General features: G+C 41.2%; 1 protein-coding gene across 1 annotated transcript; it reads right to left on the bottom strand.

Moving 5' to 3' along the window:
- Positions 1-96: 96 nt before the first annotated feature.
- BCHE (butyrylcholinesterase) lies at positions 97-27,861 on the bottom strand. Its single transcript, XM_036389224.1, is given in 6 exon segments — positions 97-342; positions 6,925-7,091; positions 23,432-24,056; positions 24,059-24,857; positions 24,860-24,951; positions 27,796-27,861. Coding segments are annotated over 5 exon segments (1,800 nt in total). The 5' UTR covers positions 24,947-24,951; positions 27,796-27,861; the 3' UTR covers positions 97-220.

Raw genomic sequence — 27,861 nt, 5'->3', positions numbered from 1 at the left:
CCTACTTAACCCAGGGAAGCTTCAAAGGGTGTGGGTGCCTTATATTTTTATATTGAGAGAGGAGGTAAAATATAAATGAAAGATCTGAAATCAGAGTTGTATCTGTCATATTTCCTTTTAATCTGCATAATATATTTAATGCTCAACAGGTTGTGAAGCTACCTGGATATTTGCCTTATGAACAGTTCTAGGGACACACTGGAAAGAGTAAACATATTAATTAGAGACTGCACAGCTCCTTCTTGCTGGTGTAATCATTAAATTGATTTTTCCAGTCTGACATGTAATTGTTCCAGCGATGGAATCCTGCTTTCCACTCTCGTTCTGCTTCATCAATATTTCCTGTAAAACATGAAATGGGTTACATTAATCTAAATTTGAATCTCTTTGTATGCTAATTGAAAAATAATTTTGATTATCAATGTCATCTGCTCCAAATACATTATGGGATGGTCTTTTGCTTCTTTTCTTAAACCTGGAATGACTGAAAATTCAGTGATTAGTATTTTGTCTTTACATCATAAAGGAGAGAGTAAAGATATCATTCTGTCAGGGTAATAAATACACTTTGGATTTTTTAAAATATATATATATTTTTAAATGCATTTTGGATAATTCTTCTGTCCATAAAAATCATCATTTTAAAGTCACTTTTTTTTTCTTTTTTTTATCCTCAAAATATTCCTTTGGTTAAATATACCCTGCATTGCATTGAAATCCACACACCTTGAAGACTAAATAATGCAAAATGAGAGAGATGCTTGCAAAGATAACGTGAAATCACAACTTTGTTTCAGGCAACAAAAGGATTTCCATTGTTTTAATGGATTTCAATGGGTGTCCAGGTTCTTGACCTCCCATGGAAGAAATCCCCAAATTTAAAGCATAAAGGGCACAGGTTTGGAGTAGGACACTGTCAAATGTGCACTATGTCAACATGAAACCATCTTCTCTTTTCTTTTCATCCCCACCTTTAAAGCACTTTCCAAGTAATCCTGAGTCCCAAGGAAATGTTTATTGCCAAATTTGTTATGAGCACGGGAGCAGAGGGTGAGGATGAGAAGAGTCATAAAAATACAGCATTTCACGGGGTTCCCAGAGTACTTTATGGACAGGGATCCCCTCCTGATGCCCCAAAAGGTGATTAACACCATGAGAGGAACATCCCAGACAGCATCAAAATGCGGACAAAACCTGCAGGCTGTATCAGTCGCTGATGCTCATCATTTTGTTTGAGCTGCAGAGCTCAGGATAAAGTTCAGAAACCATTGATGAACTGTGAATGCTTTGCTCATTCTGGACCCAGCTCTGGTGGTGTCCCTCACTGGCATGGCTCGCTTCCAGAAAAACTTGGGGATGGTGTTCCTGAGGTAACAGCTCCGTGGGTTCTTTATGCTCCTCTGGCTTTTATGTTCTTCTGCTGTTCTTCTTCCCTCCATAAATACACCCCTTCCCCCTTTTTTACGACCTGCCAGCACTGCAAGTGTAACTGGTGATGTGAAAATGAAATAGTTCAGTGTTTTACACATCACTAGAGAGAATATTCGGGGGAGAGAGTTCACTGATTCCGAGATTTAGCTTGGAGAAGCTTCCAGTAATTTGGTCGCTTATCTGCAGTTTAGCTCAACGTTTGCAAACCTTTCTGGTCTGGAAATCCAGATGGCAATTTAATGAGACTTTGAAATGAGATTTACTTCTTGGTTCCAGTGAGACCAGAAATAAAACCAGGATATTTTTTTTCTCCAGGAAGTTCTGCACTTTTAAATGCAGTCAAAAAGAAAAGTTTGAAGAACAAATATGGAAAAAAAAATGTCAATAAATTAACCACATCCTTCTCCCTCAGCTCAAAGTTGTAAATAAGCTTGGTTATAACAGAGATCAAAGGAAAGTTCAGATACTTAAAATTTCCTTTCTGCAGGCCACAACTGCCATTAACTCAGAGATGATTTGGAAGTGCTGGTAACAATAAGATCTCATTTTCATTGCTAACTATGCAGATAGAACTCAGCAACATGGGAACAAAACATGCACAACATTCTGCTTTCCTGACTCTAAGAACTCTCCTTTACACTTATTTAATTTAAAGATGTAGTCAGGGTCTCAGGCAAAGCCAAATTTTTCACATTAAGTCAAATGGATTGGTAATTCAGTGTATGAAGCAGTAGCAGTATTATTTGGAGAAAACTGCCTGAACTGTGTTTCTCATTTTCTTCTTGATTTTGGGTGTCCAGTTTTATTTATTCAGGCAAAACCTCACTTAGGCATTAAAAAGGAAACTCAAAAACCTCTCTTCTTTAATTATTCAGGTGAAGAGGTGTTTCAAGTCTGCCCAAAGACACCGAAACATCTCTACCATAGACACATCTTTAATTAAAAGTCACTGTTCTGGAGTATAAATTATGGGGTGTTTCAGTCCTTTTTAAAGACTATGGTGAACAAGTGAGCCAGCTAGAGAAAGAAGACATCAAAAAATTCAGAGGAGCCACCATTATGGATCTAAAAGACAAAAGGGGGATGGAAATCACTGAAATAAGAACTTGGATTCCCATTTGTTTGCTTTTCTTCCCCCCAGTGATAAGATCCAAATTGAAGTCACAAGTCAATGCATCCCATTATCACCAACATCATCAATCTCCGGGAGGCAACCACCCATGACTTAGATGAGCTGACAGCTGGGAGGCAAAAGAGAAAAAGATTAGAGAGTCCAAGCTGACCAATAATTACAGCTCAGAGCACTGGGTGAGCTCAGAGCTCACAGTGAAAACAAGGAATTTTCTAGAAGCCACTGGGGCAATCCCAAACGTTCCCTTAATTCCTGTGCAAAGCCCAGTGAGGCTGGGCAGGAGAAAAGGGGAGATTCTGCAGGCAATGAATCAGTGCTCTGAAAGGCTCCAGTTTAACAGATCAAAATTTTAAAAAGGCATTTTTTTGATTCTTCAGCTGGGATTTCCTCTCATTCCATCTCTCCCTTACTTTAATGGTGTTACAGCAAAGTTAAATTTATCCCCATCCCATCCTTTGAACTGCTGGATGTGCCAATAAAGTGCTAATCTTAATGTTAACACACAAAACCACATTGAGGATTGGGATAAAGGCCATATAGCTGTTAATTAATAAGGGATGACAAGTTAGAATTAATTTTTCTGTCCTCAACGCCTCACGATTGCAGGTTTCATGATTGCAGGTTTTTGCAAACCTTCAAGTTTCTGGGTTCAGTAGTATGATAAATGCCACAGGTTTATGCTGTAGATTCTCATGGTGAGAGTTTCTCCACAAACATCACAAATAATATCTATACTGAATATTCTTTAATCACACTCTCTGGATATCAAAGCTTTGTTAGACACAGCAGTATATTCATTTTCAGATGTGTTTTTAAGGACTACAAAATCCTCTGTTTTATTTTTTTTAGTTGTTCCAGAAGTCAGCAGAGCTCTCTGGGAGATGAGTTATTCCAAGGGCCGTTATCTTCCTTGACATGGAATGAAATGTTGGAAAGAAATCAGATGGTTTAGGTACAGAAAATTTTTGTTCATAGGTGCAATGAGTAAAGTCTTTGCTGGGAGAAGTGATAGTATTGGTGAGGTTACCTGTGATTAATTCACATTTCTTCATGTATCAACTTCGTGGAAATTTAATTTAATTCTGATGGTGAATTTTATATTTAGTCAATTTTTTAATATTCTTACCACCCTGAGTATTTATCTCTGTAGAATCCAGATACTGGTTGGAGTATCACAGCAAATACAATAATTTTAGTTGCTCATTGGTCAAGAGATTGAGCATTTCTCTGCCTCCACATAAAAAAGATCTTTATAGGGTGGTTTTAAAAAGTAACGTATTTATATGACCAAGCTTGATTTCTTCATAGATGATACATGATCCAGTAATATCAAATAAAATAGAAAAATATGTATTAGGCACAGTAAAATAGTAATGGAAGAGTAAATGGAAAGTTTGGCTGCCTGCAGCGTTCTACAATCAAGAGGAAACGGGCTCACATAAACAGGAAGGGCTTTAGATGCATTAAAGGTTGTGTTGAGGAGCTAAAGTCTAACACAGATCCTTTTATAATTAATATATGATTGCTCTAAAAGCCACTTAAAAGTCACTTACTGTTTACTGTCCCTCGAGTGTGATTCTCCTAGCAGCAGCAGGCAGCAGAAACCCCTCTGGTTTCAGGCTGGAATGGGAAATGCTGAGTGTCCCCAGCTTGCCCTGGCCTGGGCAGGGTGTGCTCATGGCCTTGGAAATTGGGGTAAATTCCTGCAGGAATTGTGTCTGCCTGGAACTGAGAGCCCAGGTCTACTGGTCCTGGACACAAAAATCCAGGTTCTGACTCGTGTCTTTGGTTTTCTAATTGAAACCCGAGGAGAATACCTTGAGAAACCTTCCAAAATCACTCAAATTAGTCTAGAGGTATCAAAGCCATGTTTTATATATGGCTGTTACTCTTTTGTTACTGGGAGAGCCTTATTTTTTCCTTATTGTTTTCCTACCCCACAACCATAATAATTTTTTTTTAAAAAATCTGATATGATTGCTTGAGGAAAATGTGAATTTTCTAACAGTAAAGATATCTATTTCTCATCTATTTAACTGCCTCAGGGAACTTGTCTTACCCAGCCTGTGATGGGAACAGGCTGGTTCAGATCCAGGACACATTTGGAGCTGGCCTTTAAAGGCTCTGAAATCCCTCAGTGGGTGGCAAGGCTTGGGCTAGGAGTGGGTCAGGAATTAGGCAAGGGGTTACTAAGCAAATCCATGGCAAATCCTGATCACTGATGCTGAAAAATCATAATTTCTGTAAAATCGGTTGTTTTGATTATCCTCTTTGGGTTCTACCTGATAGAATTCTACTTTGCCTAGCTGAACCTCACTTGAACTTGTAACAATGAGAACATAAAAATTCCTTACTTGTTCCCTGTCATCTTATATCACCTCATGTTAAAGCAACCTTCTTTTCCTAAGAATATTTCAATGAAAGGAGTAATAGAAAGGACAGACCCTCAGAACAAGAGGAAATCTCTGCATTAATGCTGTGCACTGTCCTTTGGGCATAAAGGGAGAGAGAAAATGCAAAATAATATTTCAGTGAGGAGAATTATTGCAATATAAGCTATTATATCACATTTGTACACAGGATTTCAAAGGGTTTTCTGTCAGAATTGGATAATATTGTACAGGGAACATAATGGAAATACTGTTTTTATTACTGCAATGTTTCAAGGACTGACAGATGATACAAGACAAGGCAGTGCCACTTGTTGACAACATTCTTGCCTCAGTTCTATATTTGGATCCAGACACGACGATTCTTCTCTTTTTGCTAAGAATACGCTCGTGAATTTCTTTTAATTAAATTATGTAAATTGATGTTGCCAATTACCGAATGTGGCACAGTGATGAATTTATGTCTGCTGGCAGGTCCTGAGCGCTGCTTCATCATTCCTCACCCCACAGGACCAGGCAGAGCTCTCCTCTCCCCCAGGATGTGTTGGACTCTGGTGATCTGCTCCCTCCTGCTCCGTGCAGGCTTAGTTAAGCTCAGCCCATTTGTAGGATCCACATTTTTCCCTAGGGTTTCCCAGCCAGGTTAAAGGAATATGTAAAAGAGTTCAGTTCTCCTGGCTCAGCACAAAGTTGTCAGAATCTCTGAAACCTCCCTGAAATCCACCCGTAATTGGGAAAGCTGTGATTTTAAAATCACACAGTAGGCTTCATAAATTATTCATTTTACCTACTGATTTCGTGTCTCTTGATTTAATTGAAAAACATCTGTTGAATTGAGAGGGGATAAAAGTTGAGCCATAATACAGTCACAGACTCAAATGAGGAGGGAATAAATTATTTCAGAAGGAATCATCTGTGCATCATGACAGTTTACATATTTTTAAGGCTTACGTGTTTTTTAAGACGAGCATTCAAACTGAGTCTTAGAGAAAGATTTTAAATTACTAATTAACATCTTAAAAGTGTATCTCATTTTTGAAACGAGACCTTCCCTCAGTCAAGCTGCAGAATGTGATTCCAGAGCTGCAAAATCACTTTATAAAATCAATTCCTTTTGAAATCCAAAGCACAGAGGCTTCATCTATTCCTGGGCTTTGGTAAAACAGCGCCATTGGTCTTGGAAAAATTTGGGTCTTCTCTGTTCAACTGATCCTAAAGTTTCAAACAATTATACTTTTCCTGGCAGTGAAATCTCATAAATCCATTGTAGACATGGCCAGGCACAAATCAGTTCTGTTTTCTACAGGCAAATCCTGCAGGCTCTGGGTTCTCAGCAGTGACACTCCAGAAATAAAACACAGGGCTCTCACGTGAGCTGGAAACCAGAATCCCCTCTTGGCAGTGGCAGTGCACTTCCTATCCTCAGGGGATCGGTTGCATAAAATAGAATCCCATAAATAATAGATAATATAATCCAAATATAACATCCTGTAACGTCCCACAGTTTATACAGAACATCTGAAGCCTCCAGAGCTCCCAGTGCAAACTCTCCTTTAGCGCTGATTTTCCTGCTCACTCCAGCACCCAGGAACCCTGGTGGCACCAAAACTCTTTCAGGGGTTACCCAAGAGCAGAGGTTTCAGCACTCAGTGTCTCACACTGTGGCTGCATCAGAATTTTGGGACAGAAAAACTGCACATCACGAAAGTCCTGGCCCGTGGCGTGTCCCCAGGTTTTGTCCTGGCACAAAATAGGGTGGTGACCCCAAAGCCAGAAGCACAGGGCACGTTCTGGGGTCCACCCTCAGCACAGCATGGACAGCTCAATCCAACACCAATTCAGCTCTACCCAAATGAACATCTCAGTTGCAAACAGGAACAGGAAGATCTGAACTCAATTATCACGTTAACATCCAGCAAATGATCCTTGCATGAAAGTTTTGTACAAAAGCATCTAGAAAAGAATTGTTACCTGTCATTTCCATCACTTTGGGGAAAAAGTGTTTCCAGAATCGACAGTGCTGAGCTCGTGGTTTTGTCAGTACCTCAGAAGTTTTGGTGTTCAGTGTCAAATATTTTTGCTCAGCACTAGTGAAGACTGGCCATTTTATTCCATCAGTCAGGGTCCCATTTGGAGCTCTAAATGAGAAAATAAACACTCCATTTAGAATGAGAAACCACCTCAGCACACAGTAAAGCATGATTTGGGTTTATTTAATAGTTGTTCAGCTTAAGCATGTTAGTTTGGAATGACTGATGTGTCCTTTTGGAAGTAACAGGGGGAAAAGCCAGACAAATTTCATTTACCCTCATTTGAAGGAAAAAATAAATCCACTTTTTGTGGTGTTCTGGGTTCATCAAAGGGAATAACTTAATAAATGATCACATTCAAGCAACTTTTTGAATCTGGAGATTCTCACAGAAGCTGTGAATTATTAGGATGACTCTAGAACTAACTAGCCTGCCAGTCTGAGAGGTTGAGTGGTTTGTGTTTTAGTTTGAATGCCTTTGATCCCTTTAGCTGGACAAACAGATTGGAGTAAATGACTGGGATAAACATGCAAGTAAAGGGAGAAATAATGTCTAAACTGGGATAAGATCTGTACTGGGAGAGAGAACAATTATTCCTCATTAAGAAGGAACTCTCATCCTGGAGGTGTGTTGAGTCCTGTTTGTGGAGGGCCAAATGGGAACAATCTGAAATCTTGTGGAACCTGGGAAGAGGTACAGGGGACTTCACCCTTTATAAAACCAGCTCTGCATGTGAAAGGAGCACAGCTGTTGGTATTAAAAGAGTTGTGATAAATATTTATAAAACAACAGAATTCTAAAGGCTCTAAGGACAGGAATCCAGATTTCACCTCCTGAAAGGACAGTATCTGCATGAGGGGAAAAAATTGTTTAAATGTGTAGGAGAACAACAAAGTGGGCAGTGTTACATTAGGGAACAAACAGAACATGAATTTTAGAATAAGTAGATTTGTATTTCAAACAGTCACAGATCTCCATTAGCTCAGAAGAGGTTAAGAATAGAAATTAAACATTTTATTTCAGTGCAAGCACAAGGAGCCATTTTCTTTCCTAGAGGATGATATCAAGGAATCTGGGATTTAGGGCAGAGCAACAGTAATTGGCGATTCTTGGTGGGATAAATTAACTCTGAGGTGAGTTCATTTGGTTCTCTCTGCTTTGCTTTTCACCAGAACTCTTGCTGGAAGGCAGAAGGCAAAGAGGAGTCCAGGGAGTGGAGCCCATTTGGGTTCTGCTTCCCAAGAGAGGGAATAAGGCAAGAGGTGTGGGTGGGAGCACTCAGAGCACAAGATGCTGAAGCAATATCAATATTTCTCAGTTAATTCTGGATTAATCAAGTTTTCAGCCCATGTTTCTGTGTTCTGGGGTCTTTGGTATTGGCTGCTTCAAGAACCAGTATTGGAATAAAAGCTTCAGGCTGTCATTTCCTGACCTGCTCCCTTCTTCACTGGTTTTTCCTGACTAATTCAGCTCTGATTAACCCATGGCACCTTTTTTGAGTGCACATTTATTTGTGGCTCCTGAGAATGATGACTTAAGCAGAGCTGACTTGCACTTCAGTTCAAGATCAGGATGCTAATGGTGCTGTCAGTATTCATTTAACAGCTTTTATGCTATGAAATAAATCATGACATCCCACATTATAATTTACAGGTGTGTGGGGGGATTACACAATGCCTTGATGGCTACAGATGTATTTTACTAAAAAATGATTGAAAGAACTGTCAGGTGAACACAGCACTTTGAAGCCCGTGAACCTGCTGATTATGACAATTTCTGCATTTCTAGGAAGTTTACTGTTCAAAGAGATGCCCAGTAATTTCCTTCTTGGCTTTAATATTGAAAATTTCTCAAGTTAAAAAGCAGCTCCCAGTCAGAGCAAAAGGGAGATCACAGGAGTATAATTTGGAACAAGTTATGATTATAACCTTGTTGTTCCCTCACAATTACTGTTCATTCCTTCTTACTAATAACTTCATGATGAGAATTGCAGTGCCCAGAATAGGCTGTGAAATTCCCTGTTCTTTGCACCAAATTCAAGGTCTAATAATATTCATACAGAACAGTGGAGGTATGGTGGGAATATCTTCAGTGAGCAGACAGGAATCCAATACCCTGCACAAACCTGTCACTGCCCATTTAGGTTTGGATGGACAATCTTTGGTGATCGATTACACAAACTTGTTTGTGCTGAAAAAATAAAGTTCCATTTGCATGGAAACCTCCATTCTATCATCTTTTATCAATTCCTTAATCCTCTGCTCTTTCATTTTCTGGTATTGCTTAATCATCTCTGCTTCAGTAATTCCAGATTTGCCACTTGAGTGCTGGCACTGGGGCCTGATGGTGTGTCCTGAAAAGGTTTTGGGCTGTGCACCTTCAGGACAGGTCTCTATTTCATGTTTTTATCTTGTCAAATCACCTTTCTTGGACAAGATTTATTCAGAGAAGGGCCTTAATTTTGTTTGGAGAAAATAATCAAATAGTATGGCTTGGAAGGGAAGTTGGAAGATCCAACCTCCTGAAATGAGCAGGGACATCTTCAGCTGGACCAGGAATGTGAGCTTCACTGAAGATCTTAGAAAGAATCTTTTTCCTTTTCTACCCTTTTTACCATTTGCAGGAGCAAGTCCTAAGGCAATGAAAAAATACAATTCTTTGAACTGCTCCCAGAAAAGAAATGCTAGACAGAAAAACAAAACAAACAAACAAACAAACAAACAAACAAACAAACAAAACAAACAAACACAAACTAAAACCACCTGTGTTTAAACTCTGGTGTAAACAGAATTTGTCTCATTCCTGCAGCTATGTTTTCTCTTTGCATAGGCCCTGAAATTATAGGCTGGATCCTCTCTACTCTGGTAGTGGCACAGCAGCTCATTTATAGTAAATTATTTTGTTAAGATACGTTTTTAAGTGGAAATTTCTTCATTGTACTTCTTGTTACTTAGATCAGGTTCTTCCCCCTTTGGGTTTTTCCATCCACAATTGCCAATAACTTCTAGTTTTCAAGATTAATTTATAACAAGTGTACTAAATTTGATATAGGCGTGAAGAGGGTTTTGAAGAGCTTATTCACCAATCATTTCTCTGTATTTAATATTCATCTTCAGCAACTTTAGAAACAGAAAGTTAATTTCATTCCAATGGAAAATGCAACATGAACAGAGCTCTGTTAATCATAATAAACATACATACATTACCATTCTCATTAATATGATCAATATAGCCTGAGAAACAATACCAGCTCCCTGCATTTTTATTAATATTCACACAGCATTACCTTTACAAATGGTTTATCATACAGACACACAAAAATATGTAATTCATCATCTGACTGCTTTTGGTAAACATTCAGGATATAAAGTACCTGGAAAACATTCCCTTTATTTTTGGGAGCAAGTCTTGAATAGCAGAGTGAAAACTCATGGAGTGAATTCCATCATTACCACAGAGGTTATTCTTTTGTAGTGTTACGTTCTACTTTGAAAAAGTCTAGAATGGCAAACATTCTCTACTAACCCTCCTGAAAACATGTTTAGGGTGCTTTAGGATTTCCTTTGTAAAACAAGTGTCCTACAGTGTAGCTTAGACTGTCCCAAGCTTTCACCGTGTTCCTGTTTGTGGCTTACATTGTGGGTTCCTCCAGAGAACAAGAAAAACAACCCCATATCTCAGTGCCCACTAAGATGAATGAAAACTAATGATAATTCTGCTTCACCTTCTGCTTCCCCTGTGCAGAAGGAATTGACATCCAAAGGAGGCCTGCTCCTCCTAGTGTGAGTGGATTGGCTTCACCCCGGTTGGAATTGCTGCTGCTCGTTTCCAATTTGGCCCCTTTTCTTTTAAAAGCTGGTTTAAAGGCAGCAGAGAGGGAATGTGAATCCCTTTCATTGGCTTTTGTGATTCCTGGTGGCTCTTGAGCAGCACTGGCAATCAGCTGGTTTCCATGGGATGGTATTTTATGAAGTGTTTCCATGGGCACAAGAAAACCAGGAGGGGGAATGGCCTTGGAGGGAATGAGACAGCAAAAATAACCCCAACTCTTGCAGGTTTCCTGCAGCTGCAGTACAAAACCTCTGAGAATTATGGGAACAGTCAGTTCAGCATCAAACAAGAAGGACAACCTAAAGGTTTCACCCCAAGGGTAGCTCTGGGAGTAAGGGCTGCTTCTGCACATCTGATGGTTGGATGATCTTCAAGGTCTAAACCAAACAGATGAACCTTTTCTTTTTATTTTTATTTTTCCCCTCACATTTTGGAAGGAAACATTTTGTTGTTGATGAGGAGCTCCAGGCCCTCCAGTGCTGCCCCAGTCCCACTCCAGAGGGAAGGGAAGTGTCTGTGGCATTAGCCAGGCCAGCACTGCCAGATGTCTCACATGATTCCTGAAGGCCAGGATGGGTGATATTTATACCTACGCTCATTTTCCCATTGCAGCACACTGGCTGCCAGGTTAATCTCAATTTGGGGTGCTGCTGTGGTCCCTGGGGGGATGATGGGGTAGTGACAGCAGGTTTTGTAAGGCTTTGCTTGGATGGCGCCATGGAAGTGAGAAAATAGTGACGGTTTTCTGAAAATATAAGTCATTAAACATTTCTCATATAGTTGATTTAAATTATCATATAATTGAAATAAAAAAAAAATCTCATACAATTGTTCCTTAATAAGGTGCAAAAATCCTGATTTTGTGGCATTTGAGCCTTACTGAGATGGCCACAGTAGGAAAGCAAGGGCTCCTCTGAAGAGCACTACGAGTCTGAGGGATGTAGATGCAGACCCGAATCCTTCCAACTCCCTTTTTAATCAGCTGCTTCTGGGAAGTTCATTATACCCTGCTGTGCTCAGTTCTCACTCCCCGATCACACACACGAGTCCATAATCCAGTGACTGCAAAGTGTCCCTGAGCCAGAGGGAAACTGCTTTGCAAGTCCTAGCCTGGGTAAATATTATTCCTTCTGCTGATCCCTGAAGAAAGCAGCAGGATCCAGCTGGCAGAGTCCTTAACTGAGAGAAACTGGAGAAGCACCTTTGCAGCCAGGCTTTCTTACACCTTCACAGGCTAAATAAAGCTCAGGATAGTCCTCCCAGATTCCAGCCTGGACACAGCAGCTGCCTGTTTAAATGCCTTTAACTATAAATTATCGTGGGATGTGCTATTATATATCAGTTTCAGGAAATGAAGCGACAAGCTGTTATTCCTATTTTTTTTATTTTTTTTATTTTGCCTATTTGCTCCTATGTCTTTTGTCTTCTGTTCTGCTCCAAAGAGCTTTGTGGAGCACCCATTGAGTTGAAACAATTCCTGCTCGTGCATGTCATAAATTCCTGCTGTACCCATGGCAGGCCTCAAGGTATTGGTCATAAATAGTGGAGCATTTGAGACATTTAGATGCAGGATGTTCTTCCTCAGCTCTTTGCTGAGTGTTTAGGAGCTGGGTGCTTCCAGCCCTGGCCTCTGGACAGGAACCTGCTCTGGTGGCAGGAGAAATAACGAGTTTGAGCCAGAGCTAGGGAGCCCTTCAACCCCTGCTGCACTTCTGACCCTCTGGGCTGTGCTGCACGTGGGTCTCCTTCCCTCTGAAATGTTCCAGCCAAGCCTGGGGCTGCTCCAGCGACCCCAAACTCCACACAGAGCATGGATGAGATGGGATTTTGTCATATGAGGTCTGGAGCTGTCCCACTGTTCCGTGTAAGAGTCACAGTGAGGATTTCACCCTTTCTCCAGGACTCAGGTTCTGGTGTGAATATTCACATTTCATATTTATATATGGCTTTTGGATAGACAGGAGAGAGGCAACACTGCAGCTTAGTCCTTCTTCGAGCTGAAGGAACAATTTTACCTCTTTTTTTTCCCCAATATTCCTGTAAAGTGCTTTGTAAGATCCTTCTGCCCTTTTGTGTGGGATCAATTTCAGCTTTCAAGGCCCGCTTTTCAAAGCTGTTATTTCTTAGCAGTCTTGGCTGCAGCAAGACATCAAATGGAACTATAGCTTTTAGTCTTAACTCGTTGAAGAGGGATATTTGGAAATGGAAGAAGGTCCTGAACCCCATGGAGACCTTGCAGGAGGAAGTACCTTCCCTAACAGGTAAGCAAAAGAAAGAGTAGACAGGAAGGCACATGGCACTTGGCCTTTTAGTCATCCTCTGGGGCTGTTTTATCTCCCCTGCAACCCCTCTTCCTCCTCATGACCTGGAAAACACAAACTTACACAATATCTTAACTAGAATTACTCCCTGGAACAAACCAGGGCTTCATCAGAAGCAAAAAAAAAGAGGAAAGGGAAGAGAATAATGTTTTTATAGCCATAAAACGATTAATACTGTGTTTTAAATTCCCACTGTCTTTGGTAAAATTTGTCAGCCCAGCTGGTTCTGAGAAAGAGTAAACACTGTGCTCATGGATATTATTGCTGGTTCCATTCCTTCCCTTCTCTGCCATTAATGCAGTTCATCCCAGGCACTCAGAAATTGTTGGATAAGTGTGTTCAATGCTTTTCTTATCTCTAGAGACTAAATTTGCAATTTAGGGACTGTGTACTTGATACTATGCCAGGATATGATATTTGAGATTTGTTTTCAATGGAAATTGCCCTAATCATGATTTATTTTCAGGATGGATGCTCCACAGAGCCCTGCACCAACCAAAACCCTCTGGATTCATTGTGTCCTGATGGATTTCATCACAGTGGCATTTTTCTTTATATTTTCTACTACTGTTTTATTTCTGTGAGTGGGAGGAAGTGCATGAGTCACAAACTTTCATGACCATATGATATAGGCCAAATTGAGCAGTCCTAAAAGTGAAACTATTGGATGTTTTCAGGAGGGGGAATTTGTGTTACTGCTTCATCAGAAACTGAACCACTGCAGCTTCGTGCTGGGAAATGTAAACAAGAAAACAGAGTGCTCTCAAGCTTCTCCCCAAATATTTAATAATAATAATGATGATGATAATAATATTTTCTTATGGTGTAAATTCATTGTAGGTTTGACATTTACAAGTGGAAGTTACATATGACTTCCTTTGATAAGGAAATTTGAATTATGTCCCATTCTTGTAAATTCTTCTGAGTCTCTGCTTTGAACTGCAGCAAGAGGGAGTTCTCCAAATACCAACACATGGACTAGGAGCCATGGAAGTGTAGCTCTTAAGAAGAAACAGTAGGAAAAGAGAGGAGGAATGTGTTTAAAGTTCATCTCTTTCAAAATTGAGAGGGTTTTGTGGAAATTATTATCTGCAGACTACTTTATTGCTAGGAAAAAACAGCTGTTAAACATCTGAGCATTGCCAGTTATACAGAAAATCCACTTGGAGGTTGCACCATGAATAAGACCCATGAGAGGCAGATATTTATAAGTTCATTAAAATGAAAAGCTTTGTTAGAAGTTAAAAAAAAAAATCACTGTTTTTAAACAGCTGTTCCTGTAGGAAGAGGTGTACATTTGAGGTAGTGCTCTTTAGGGTTTGCATTTTTTTAAATTAAGAAATTGTCTTAAGTTCCTGCAAGGAAAGGTAGAGGACACAGACGTGTCTGGGGAAGCAGAGAATGTCACCTTCAATTTGATATTCTTATAAAATTGTGTAATATCACCAACTGCCAGCACAAAATACCCAATTTCTACCAACACGGCTTCAAATTCTTGGGGACAGAATCTCCCAAATCCCAGCACTGAATTTCTAACTACATTTCCCCACCACTGCCTTCCCCTGCAGCTGATTGAAAAGAGAATTAAACACCACATTGAGTTCCCTTCAAAAATGTGGTGTTAGGCAACCTCTGCTGCTCCTCATTTCCTCTCCCCTCGCCTTTGCCACTTCCCTGGAACAGCCAATCTCTGGCTTTGGGGAGTAAATTAAAATGTGCACTGAGAGGTTTCCATTCCCCCCGCGGAACTTCTCAGCATCCCTTCAGATTAGTGTTCCAGAACCACCTGGAAAAATGGGGTTTGCAGACCTTTCCAACTCCCATTTCTGCCTTCTGCTGATGAAACACGGACTAAGCCGCAGGAAAGCAGCACAGAAGAAGAGTGGCCCTCAAAAAGGGGATTAACTGTGGGTGAACAAACATTAATTAGAATTTTTCAGTGCCTTTTGGGACTGTGTGTTTACATGTAAAATACATTCTCTCTGAAATGCCTGCTTTATATGTGAATCAAATACAACTCATAAGAAGTCCATGTGTGCCCTTCCTTCATTTCTCTGTTCTCAGGTTTGTTCTCTCCCTGCAAGTCTTTCAGACATTTTCTGCTCTCACATTTCAATCTCTTTTTTGTTCTTTCTCCTTTGTGCATTTATTTCTTGGTCACCTGATGTCTTGCAGCAGTTACATTTCCCTCTCTTGCTTTTCCATTTTCCTTACTTCCCACCAGACCCTAAATTATTTACATCTCACTCCCAATCCCATATTTGAGGTGGCAATCTCGCCATGGTTTTATTTCACTCTTGAAATGTTTCTTTCTCTTCATGCCTCTCCTTTCCCCAGAATGTGTCTGTGTAGACTCTTTGCCAGGCCCTTGGAACTCTGGCTTGTCACAGTCACATTTTCTGGAAAAATTCCCTTGCCCAGGATTCTTCTCCTGGGAAGCTGAGAAGCCTCAGAGAAAAAAAAAAAAAACCAAAACAATATCAGCTCATTTGCTTCTCCTGTGTTTTTCTGCTTTGGAATGTGGTAGGTGGGTGTTTCATTGGTTTCATGTGAATTGTTCTTACTTAATGACCAATCACCATCCAGCTGTGCTGGGGCTCTGGCGAGAGTCACGAGTTTTTCATTAGTAAATAGTTAAACCTGCTGTCTATATGCTTTCTGTATTCTTTAGTATAGTTTTAGTATAGCATAATAGTATAATATAATATAATATAATATAATATAATATAATATAATAATAAATTAGCCCTCTAAGAACGTGGAGTCAGATTCATCATTTCCTTCCAAAAACAGGGACCCCAGAAATACCACACCTGGCTCTCCAAAACAGGCTCTCCAACCCATCTCACTTCTGAGGAAAGGCAGAGCCACATCCAAGGTTTGGATCCATAGAATTACAGAATTAGGGTTGGAAAAGGCCTCCAGGATCTTTAAGTCCAACTTCTGGCCCACCACTGTCCCATGTCCCCAAGTGCCAAATCCACATGGATTTTAAATCCCTCAGGGGATGGGGACTGCACCACAGTCCTGGGCAGATTTTACCAGGGCAGAACATCCATTTCCATGAGAAATTCTTCCTAATCTCCAACATAAACCCCCCTCAGCACAGCTTGAGGCCGTTCCCTCTGCTCCTGTCCCTGTTCCTGGGAGCAGAGCCCGACCCCTCTGGCTGTGCCCTCCTGGCAGGGATTGTGAAGAACCAGAAATTCCCCCTGAGCCTCCTTTCCTGAGCCCCTTCCCAGCTCCCTCATCCTCTCCTGCTGCTCCAGACCCATCCCCAGCTCCATTTCACCCTCCAGCCCCTCAGATCTCCCTCTCTTCCAGGGCTCGTTTCTCCTTGCTCAGCCCCAAGCCACCACTGATGGTTTTGATCCCACAGCCTTTGACAATTGAGTTTGAGCTTCCCCTGCTCCACAAAGCACTGCCAGAATTCTCTTCCAGGCCATCCTCTACATTTCAGCTCTAGGTTTAAGTTTTGCTCTCACTCAAAGGCTCCTACAATATTTGGACATTTCCTCAATAGATCTTCTCATCTCCTGTTTGAAAACAATGGTTTGACTCATCTGTTGGAGGGAGGAAAATCCACGTGGACAGAATTGAGTTTGCTGCACATATGGAAAGGAACTTCTTGTAATTCGCAATGTTTGTAATAAAATTAAACCGATCTCAACAATTTGTATCCCAGACTAATTTTCAAAAGACATCTGAAGGAAATACTCCTGTTTTCAGTTTTGAAATTCAATGACAGCTTGTCAGCTTGCAAGCCAGAGAGAGAGAGAGAGAGAGAGGCCTGCCAAGGTGAGTCTCTGATTACTCATATTTTCCATGATCCACTGTTTCCTATTAGTTTGCTAAAAAGGTGTTTCCATTATTGTTTCTGAATATAACAATGGATGTAAACTCTGGTAAAGATGATGAGTCACTTTTAAGAACTCAAAACTGAAGGTGGAAAAATAGGAGTAAATTTTCTTCAAAATTAAACTATTTCCCTCTTTTTTTTTTTTTTTCAAGACTATAATTTCTGCAATTTCTTTGCACAGCTCAGAAATTTCTCACATGACAGACAGTGAATGAGAGAGTAAATGTGTCCTTTTGGGTCAAAATGAAAGCTTTAATTTTCCCTAACATGGGGAAGAAAGGCTTTCCATGTAAATTTTTGTATTTTTGGGAATCTCTCTCCCACTCTGTTCATACTCCTTTTTTTTAATCCAGAAATCTCTTTTTTTTTCTGTATTCTTGACCCGATCAGGAAAAAAAATCACTTGTTAAGATGAAAAATTAAAATTTCTGGAAGGATGTGAGATCTTAGGAGCAGCAGCCTCAGGGAAAGGCTCCTCTTGGTCCTCCTGAGCTCTGGCTCTGGAGTATTTGAAGACCCTGTCAGGATCAAAGTGACTCCAACCCCAAAACTTTCCTCTATTCCTGTGAACACGAGTGAATCTCTGGCAGAAATACAGCCCACAGTAAATTTCTTCCCTTGAAATGGCTCAGAGGCACATAAAACTTCCAACTTCCTGAAGTATAAGGAAATTAAAAGTGCCGGGAGTTTTTTATTTTTATTTTTTCCCGGTATATTCAGTCCTTCCCATAGCCAGAGTATATAGGTCCCCAGTTCAAGTGCTGCCTGGACTCTGTATGAGGCTGTTGGTTTTGTTCTCATTGCTCTGAAAGTACTCTCTATAAACAGGTTGTGATAAGTTGGTAACAAAAGCACTGAAATTTATTATGTGTCTGCCAGAGGAACATCAGGGGAAGGCAATAATAACCAGACAAAATGCTTCACAGCTTTAGTGGGACAATCAAAGCCTCACAAATTCCCCTAAAACATGGGAGGAAATATTTCAGAGGCTTCACTTTATAGAAAAAGCTGCAAAGATTTGTTTCAGCAGTTGTTAAACTGGCAGGGAGACAAGTTTTGCCCGTTTCCTTTTATCAGAAACATTTTTCACAAAGCCTTAAAAAATATTATCTTTGTGTGCTCTGGTATATTCTTGCTTGAGTTCTCAGCCCATCTGATTTGTCTGGCTCTTGTGACTTTGCATCTCTCATCACTAAAGAACACACTCACCAAATCTAATGGATAAAGGAATGGAAAAGGCACCCACAGATTTGGGATCCCATCTAGTTTTTTCTGGGGATAAATCAAATTTCCCCTTCCCAGAGCTGGCAGAGCATCCTGGGGCTGGGGATTTGTAGGAGCTGTTGGTGTCCCCTGCCTGCTTTCAAAAGCTTTCTGAAGAATAACAAAATTGAGGCAGAAAAAGCAACTTTAAAAATGTTCAGAAAGAGAGATTTCTGTTTTTTCACGAGCGTGGCTGAAAATCAAGTGTGCTGGGAAAAAATTTCGGAGAAGGCCAGTGAAAATTAACATTATTGTTAAAATAAATGTTATTTCCACACAAGCACAGTCATACCAGAGCTGATCCAGCACTTTTCCTGACACCACACTGTGGTTTCCTGCTGAATCCAATCTGCTAATCTCTCTTGTCTCACTGTGGTGATATCTGGTATTTCATCACATGATTTTGAGGCTATGAATTGATATTCAACTGCCAATACTCTTAAATGCAAGAATAAGCTGAGGAGACCCCAGGTCAAGGTGAAAGGAGGAATTAAACCTCAAAGTGTGAATCAAGAACGTTGATTTTGGAATCTGTTCTTTCTTATAACCCAAATATTTTATTAGGCTTGATTTATTCAGACAGCAGGAGTAGAAAGTCTCTTTCTTCCCTTGCTGGTAGAACAAGGATTTTTCAGAGTGTGATGCAAATGTTGCTCTTTCAAGGCTCAAATGTATGATAAATAAAAGTATTTTATGGAATAACTTAATAGCTTAAAAAGGAATGGCTGGGGTACTTGGTCAAACTTATTTGATACCCAAATTCAGCCATGAAAAAGACTTTTTGAGCAGGATCTTCACAGACTATGTCAATATATGGCAGATTCCTAAAAATGACCCTATTCCCAGGGATGCAGAAGAGAAATTGGGAGTCTAAACAGCAGCACCAGCACCAAGGCTCACAGGAGAAATGTGTGTTCCTGTCTCCTGCTGAATCCTCTACATCTCCAGCCCCTGTTTCTATTCAAAAATAGAAATGCCCGTCATTTTCCCAGGAAAAATGGTCACTTATCACTGATGTTTATTCTTAGCCAGGACGTGAAATAGGAAGTGTGAGAGATCTGGAAAATTGCATCCACTCCTGCTGGGGATGGTGGTGGGCTGGGAAACCCCTGGGCTGGCTGACAGTGTCCTTTAGTTACTGAGAATTGCAGAAATCAAGGATTTCACACTCTTGGGATGCTTTGAAGGAGCCACTTTGTGTCCTTAACATATTTCCTTTTGTCCTTACATGACATTAAAGATTTCTCACAAGTTTTCTTTGCTTTCATCCCTCCAGTTCTCTCTCCCATCCCTCTGTGGGGGAAGGGGGCAGCAGTTTTGTGGGGTTTAGCTGCTGGCTGGGGTTAAGCCATGACAGAAGCAGAAAATGCTCCTCAGTGCACATTTTTAATTTTCCTATCAGCGTTTTTATTCCTTGCATGATAATAAAACCCAGAGATCATCACTAAGGTCAAAGTTTGGGCTGGAAGGCCCCTCATGAGAAGCAGCTCTGGCACCTCTCAGGCAGAAAACACCAGGAAAAACAAGATTTCTTCCAGTTTTGTTGACTCTACCTCATCTCCTTTCCTCTGCAGGCTGCTCTCCCCTCCCTTGTGCTTTTGTACTTCAGCACATTAGAATATTAGGTCAAACACCCTCACTAAAAAATGTGCTGTACAATATTTCTCATTTTTGCTTGATTTTTCTCTTCATCTGCTGGAGACATCAATGGTAATTTTCCCCTCAGAGGTTTGCCCTTTGATCATGCCAGAGTTTCCTACAAACATTATGTCAAAACAGGGCTTCCCCAGCTCCTCATAAATGTTTGCTGTGCTCAAATGTGCTGGGGAAAAAAAAGGATTGCTTATTAATTTTGGAATTATTGGGCATTTTTATCACTTCCCCACTGCTTACAGACTCTGACTAATGGGATACAGAGCCTTAGGTGGCTCTGCTCTGGATAATGAGTAAAGGGTCACACAGAGGGTTAATCCTCATCTCATCCTTCACTAACACAGAAATTGCTGGGTTGTATTGTTTTACCCAATAGTGGTGGTTTGGATCCTTGTGGTGGGAGCAGAGGGAGGGATTATTTGCTGTTTGCTGTGGAAACCACTTGAAATTCAATCTGTGGGGTAATCTAATTATAGTGTGAATGATGATCAGAGTAGGTGACAGGACTGTCTTCCACAAACTTAAATCTGAATGCACCTTGTGCTGTCTAATTTTAGGAGCTGCAGTGACAGGAACAGTGTTTTGCAGAGCAGGTTATTGAGATTTATATATAAATATATATACATGAAAGTTATATACGTCTAAATGAAATATATACGTGCAAATGAAATACATACATGAAAATGAAATACATACATAATCCAATGGAAACCAATAGTTCAAAGAAATGTAAATATTGCTCTGCAAAATCAAATATAGACCTGAATTTCTCTTTTTCCAACAAGAAATAGTTGTGTTCAATGGCAGGATGTGCAGTCTCTGGTGGGAGATGCTGCTGCAGGCTCCTTTGGGGCAGGATGGAACAAGGGACTTTCACTCGGTTTGTTCTCCACCAACACCAGCCCCAAAGGAACGGTGTCACAGCACATCTTCACGGTGCAGGACGTGTTCCCAAGCCTTTCCCAATGTCTGGCTTCATCTTGGGAACCCATCAGGTGCATTTTTGGCCTTGATAAATCAACCTCCCAGCTCAGTTCCAGACTGAGCCCCACTGGAGGCTTTGCTCTGCATCACAGCCCTCCCCACCAAACTCACACAGAGGGGTTTGCTCAGGCTCCCAGCAAAGGGGGAGCCAGGAAGAGCTCGTGGATTAAATTTTAGATTAAATTTCACAATAATTAAAGCTGTATGGAAGCATTATGCAGTGATGAGCACGGCTATTGGTTATTTTCTGAGTTTTAATATGCTCATCTCTTCTGCTAAAATAAATATTTATTACAATATATAAGGGGGATGGGAGTTGTTTAAGTAATTAATCCTCCTACAAATCAAGGCAATCAATCAATCAATCAGACCCATTGATAAGTAAATCTGTTAAAAAAGGGATGCACATAAAAATAAGCATTGAGTTCACCATGGAGGATGAGGGGAAGGGACAGCACAGGGCTGGGCGTTGGCAGCCTCCAATTTTGCGGTGTCCTGGAGCTGGAGAGAGCCCAGCATGGGGGGAACATGGAATTGGGATGGATGGTGGAGCCTTTGACAAATGGCAGCCCCAAGATAACACCACGAAGCACAAAGAGCTCTTGCCTTGGATGGATAAGCAGGGAATGTCAGGCTGAACTGGGAGGGAGAGGTGACACCTGGAATTACAACTCTGTGGGGATGACAGTGTTTAATTCTGGCAGGGAGAGTTCCAACAAGGTGTGGATGAATCACAGGTTTAAATGTGGAGAGTGATTGTTTGAGAAAAAGCACATTAGTGCAAGCCTCAAGGGTATAGCCTGTTTGTTTAACAAGCAATTTTTTAAAAAAAGGAATAAGGATTATTTTAATAGATCCTTAATAATCAACCTCTATATGGAACAAAAATCATAAAATGAATCTTAAAAATTGTCAAACAAAATGTGAAACTTGGAAAATGCAGAGTTAGGGTAGGCAAATTCACTCTGGAAACACTAACTTTTATAATGTAATGCTTTAAGTGGAATTAAGGTTTAAAACAACCTAACAGTGTTTGTTCTGGATTTTTAATCAGTGGAAACATTTTTAATCAGTGGGAACATTTCAGTCCTACCTGTGTTTTGTGTTATGTACAAGGTTGGGTGGACTAAATGAGCACAGTGGTCCCCTCTGGTTTCTAATCTATTAAAAAAATTAATTAGATCCTGTTCCAATGTTCATTTCCCTTTACAAATCTAAGTATCCTTGACAAATCAAATGCAGGGTCCACCTTAGAAACAGAATTAATGCAGGATTTTAACATTAAAGTTAAAGAAATGCTTTTTAGAGTGTGAATTGACTGTTTGGTTGTGTGTTCTCCAAGGAACAGATTTTTGTATGTATAATTTTCTCAGGAGAGAGCACAAATCAAACTTCTGTAAAAAGAAATCTTCCCTTCCCACCAGGCTTGGGACTAATCCTCCATGATTATTATGGTGGGGGCTGTTTTTGTTACTGCTCTGAAACGTTTTCATTTCAAACTGAGCATCTCATTGAGAGCCCCCAGCCCTGCTGAGAGGAGCAAGGGCTGCCCAGCAGGAGAGGGGTTGGATTTAATCCATTCCAACACCCAAATGAAATATTCCTATTTGCTCCTTGTGCAGGCTGGGCCAAATTTCACTTCAAGATGAGTGGACTGGAACTGGAGATTTTGTCCTGGGCTTGCACTCAGCACACAGGGAGGAGAGGCTTTCTGAAATCCCAATGTCTTCATCGAGTGAACATAACACACCTCCCTGTTGTACACCTGAATGTTCTGAGCAAATTACATCCTCAAGGAAATTGGGCTTTTTCCCTCCTACTTCTACTGCTGGAAGTCTTTTCTAGTGTTTGAAATATTTTGTTTCTAACCCTTGAAACCATTACCTGCCTTTGTAACAACCACAGCCCTGGCAAAGAAATGTTTTGTATTTGCTTTTATGGGTGGATAAACATTGATCCCTTAAGCTTGCCCAATACAGGGAGCAACACATCAACAGTTTATTTTATTGAAACCTTAGTGCTTTTGTCAGAACTAAAATAAGAATTCTGGATAACTGAACAATTAATCTGCTTCCATCATTTCAGCCAGGCTCCAAAGCAGCACTGAAACAGCCAAGCTTTTGCCCCTGCTGAAACAACATCCAACCAACCAACCAAACTTCCAGAGTAAACTCACCCAGTTTTGGCAAAAGTTGCTCAAGCTATTGCCCCTGCTGAAAGAACATCTAACCAACCAACCAACCGAACAATTAATCTGCTTCCATCATTTCAGCCAGGCTCCAAAGCAGCACTGAAACAGCCAAGATTTTGCCCCTGCTGAAACAACATCCAACCAACCAACCAACCGATCAACCAACCAACCTTCCAGAGTTAACTCACCCAGTTTTGGCAAAAGTTGCCCAAGTTTTTCCCCTGCTGAAACAACATCCAACCAACCAAGCTTCCAGAGTAAACTCACCCAGTTTTGGCAAAAGTTGTCTGAGATTTCCCCCTGCTGAAACAACATCCAACCGACCAACCTTCCAGAGTAAACTCACCCAGTTTTGGCAAAAGTCGCCCAGTATCTCATCATAGAGCGGCTCAGGAGCTCCTCAGCCTTGGTGTAGTTGACTCTCCTCTCCAGGGGCAGCCCAAACACAAACTCGATCTCGTAGCCATGCAGGACCCCCATCCACTCTGGCCAGGGCAGCTTGGAGGAGCGATGCTCAAAGAAATAAAAGAACACGTGGTGGCCCAGCTGGGCGAAGCTGGTGCTGAACTCCACCGCAGGACAGATGATGATGTAGTCCCCGATGACGTCATCGATGGCATCCCGGTAGTGCTCCGGCTTTCCCAGGTTTTCCCAGTCCGTGTAGTGGAAGATGATGGACTCTATGGCCAGTTTGCTCGCTCTTGGGAAGGCCAGAGTTAAAGCTGCCTCAAACTGGGTTTTATTGATCAAGCCGTCGCTGTCCTTGTCCAGGCCAGGCACTCCGTATGCCAGAAAAAAGGAACCTTCATCCTTATTAACACCCACTAGGATCTGCGTCTCTTTGAAAAGACCCTTCTCCATCAATACTTCTGGCATGTCTGCCAGGAAATCACCGTCCACGCTCGGGCAGAATTGTATTTGTAAAAAAGAACCGTCTGGAACGGCAAAAATTTCATTTTCCACTATTTCTTTGGATCCTTGTCTTGGAGGCAGAAAATGAGCTCTGACTCGTTGCTGGTGGGACACTGGAGCTGTTTGGCCAAAGCCACTGCTCTGTTCCTGGCCTCAGAAGATGTAATTGCAGCCCAGGGGGCATTTGCAGACCCACTCTGCAGGATGGCCCTGGTGAATAAAGGATGGCTTTCAGGAGAAAGGAGGTGATAGGTGACAGAGGCCGAGCCAGCGCTCTCTCCAAACAGAGTCACGCTTTTGGGATTGCCTCCAAAGGCTGCTATGTTCTCCTGGACCCACTGAAGTGCCAACCTTTGATCAAATAAACCTGCATTTCCAGGAGCTTTCTCGTTTCCTGGCAAGGACAGAAATCCCAGTGCACCAGTCCTGTAGTTCATGGAAACCACCACCACTCTTTCCACCCTGGCCAGAAACTTCCCATCGTAGACAGGCAGGGAAGTGGAGCCGGACTCGAAGCCACCACCATAAATCCACACCATGACAGTGGCATTCTTGGGCTTGGGAGAAGGAACCCACACATTCAGGTATAAACAGTCCTCACTTAGGTTGGTTTTTGGGTTCCACATTTCTGAGCCAGCAAAGCCCGGGTAAGTTGTGTCTATGGGCTGGTAGCAGGAGTTTGCGTGTTTGGTGGCGTCCCAAACATCTGCCCATGTCTCCCGAGGTTCTGGCTTTTGGAATCTCAGCCTCCCAATGGGGGGCTGCCCATAAGGGATTCCCAGGAAGGCTGTGACTGTCCCCCCCAGCACCTGCAGGCTGGTCCCTCTGACTTTGCCCTTCTTGGTCGCAACGATGTTCTCTCAGGCACCACCTTCCTGGTGAACACGGACAGGAGGAGAAACCCCATCAGAAACCCGGTGAAGGGACCTAAACCATTTGTCCAAATCATGATGCCTGGAACACAGGATGAAAAATAAATTCAGAATTAGTGTTGCAATGTATTAGTACCAAAATGGTCTGTTAAATAAGGGTGCAGGTCACCTCAGGAGCACTGAAAGTGAGCACAAAGCACAGAAGTTTTTAACTGTAAGTTCTTGTTGGTTATTTGTGTTGCAAAGATTGTGTTTAGTATTTGGTCAGTACTTCAGAAAAATTCTCTTGCTAAAAAGTGTAGAACTGAGGAAGACAAACCAGGAGAGATGAAATCATACAAGCAGGCTCTGACCACTGCAGATGATTTACCCACCAACCAAAACCTACATGAATAATTTCTTCTAAGATCTTGTTTTTCTAGAGCATCTTAACCAAGTTTACAACCAGCAGAATCATATGAAGCAGTCATACTTCTGCTATTTAGAATTAATATTAAAATGCTAAAACATCAAGGATTTTTGAATATATGAAGATAGTGCCTAATAATTTGGGTAAGGTCTGCTCTTTCCTTCCTGAGGACTTTTCTAAGTGATAATCAGTATTATCTTAAAGCTAAGTATATAAATGTTGATTATGTATCACATTTAAGCACCCTAATAATCTTTTTTACCCCAACCTTTTCAAATAAAACCTCAGCACCATCCTTCCATCCTTGAAACTGAAAATTCACAAAAAGCCATTTGCATAAATCCATTTCTGTGGTTTACATATCTGAAAATGCTCAACAAAGCTCCCTTCTATTTTTTTTTTTTGCCTGTTTCACTGTCACACATGGCATGCTTTGTCCTGTCCCTTTAAACAGGCCATTCTTTGTTAATGAGGAGCACTCGTGTCCTTAAAAGGAATGAGGATAATTTCTCTGGAAAATACAGCTGTGGCCTAATTTGAGCTCCTCCTGCTTGTTTGCCTGTTCTTGGAAGGAAAACGCAGCAGAGGGGTGGAAGGGAAGATTTTGTGCAAAGGGGCTCCCGATTTTGAGACAGCATCAAAGGAGCAGGGAGGAATCTTCAGGGACAATATTTTTAGCATTCATATAAACAGACAGAAAATAGACAAATTTTAGAAAAGATAAACATTTATGGTTGTTTTGTTAAAGTAAAATAGATGAGGTGGCAAATCGGGGCGATAGACTCCAGAGTTGGTCTTACACTCCACCAAGAATTCAGCTTGACTGACAGAAACCTGCAATTGTCCCATTTTTGGTTAAATATTAGAGATGTGATTTGTCAGCTCACAGGGTCCAGCAGCTCCCAAGGAGTCTGGGTCAGCCCAACTCACCCTGGCACAGGCAGGAGGCTCAGTCACACATCACTGGCTTCTGGCTCCCCTCTCTCTGTGCCAGGCGTGGGATCAGGGAATATCCTGACTCTGAAAGGCCCCACAGGGATCATCCAGTGCAGCCCCTGGCCCTGCACAGACACCCCAACAATGCCACTCTGGGCATCCTGGGAATGTTGTCCAAAAACTCTCAGAGCTCTGGCAGCCTTGGGGCTGTGCCCTTCCCTGGGGAGCCTGGGCAGTGCCCAGCACCCTCTGGGGGAAGAACCTTGTCTGATATCCACCCCAAACCTGCACTGAGACAAAAACAAGAGCCTGTATTTACCCCGGTTTGCTAAAACACTTAACCCTAAATCCCACTGTCTCTGAGAAAATTTGGCATCACCTACCCGGTTTGCTGAATATTTCCAGCCTGCTAAACCAACACAGACTTGGGATCATTTTTTTTAAGAGAGCACGTTTCATTTTAAAACTCTCTCAAGAAGATTTAAGGGAGGCCATGGAAGGAGGGGAGAGAAGAATGATTTGGTTTGCTCTATAAATCTGTGCTTAAAAAATCATTAGTGTTGAGCATCCCAGAGCTTCTCTCAGCCCCTCTGCAAAACCAAACCCAAAATCCTGAAAAGGCACCAGAGCTGGGAGAAGAATAATGATGGATGAGGGATCCAGTTGGGTTTTGGAGCATCCAGTAACACTATGAGATGGGGGAAGCTATTTATCTAAGTCTGTTGTGGCACTGTTACTTCAGTGAATTTGATCATGACAAAACCATAAGCTGGAAATAATAAGGTATTTAAAATATTGTCATTATGAAGAGAAAATGATGCTAAGAAAAACAAGAGACTTTAAAGTTCCTCAAGATTAATCCACCTAAATAGTAATTAAAATTAATTCTCCTCCTGCACTTTCCTGTTAATTAAAAAGAGATGGGATAAACAATGTAGCATTGCAAAATATAGAGGCAATAGTTTTAGATCATAAGAGTAGTGAGAAAAAAGCCCCAAAAAATTTAGTTCTGTTCCTTTCAAATTAGCTCTGGCATTTCAAAGAACAAGTTGGATCAAGCTTGAAAAACACAGAAGTTTTGTACTACTGAATGAGAGAACTCATCTACTCCCAGGTCACTCTGCCAATATTAACAAAAGTAGCAAGTGACAGAGGATTATTATTACACCTTGAATGCCTGGCAAATATTACATTTAATAAGGATTTTAATGCTGCTTTAAACCAAGCTCAGCAACGTAAAGCAAACCGAGCAAAACAAACATTACTTGATTATTACAATGAGAGTAAAAGGGTCAGAAGATTGCTTCAGCTCATCAACACCAACCCAGCAGAGCTATAGCAAGCAGTGTATTTGCACATTGTAAAAACCTGCTGCTGTAGTAGTTTCTCCCAGCAAAAGTTAAACAGACTCTACTTCTGCATTCTTATTCAGCGAGGGAACACTATTTATCTCAAAGCCTCTTTCCTCCCCCTTGCAAATCTTTACCCAGCCAAAAAATCTATACACCGGACTACATAATCACTATTTAAATAGGAAAGATGGTTGAATTAATAAGTGATTTCTAGCTCAGCTTAATTTACTTAGCCCAGGATCCCTTGAATAATGCCAAGGTCTGCTACACACGCTGTTCCACTTGCAGAGCAGAG

This window comes from Molothrus ater, chromosome 10 (assembly GCF_012460135.2).
Source record: "Molothrus ater isolate BHLD 08-10-18 breed brown headed cowbird chromosome 10, BPBGC_Mater_1.1, whole genome shotgun sequence".
Lineage (NCBI taxonomy): Eukaryota > Metazoa > Chordata > Aves > Passeriformes > Icteridae > Molothrus > Molothrus ater.
The sequence above is the reverse complement of the archived record's forward strand: the minus strand, read 5'-3'. Positions and strand labels throughout refer to the sequence as shown.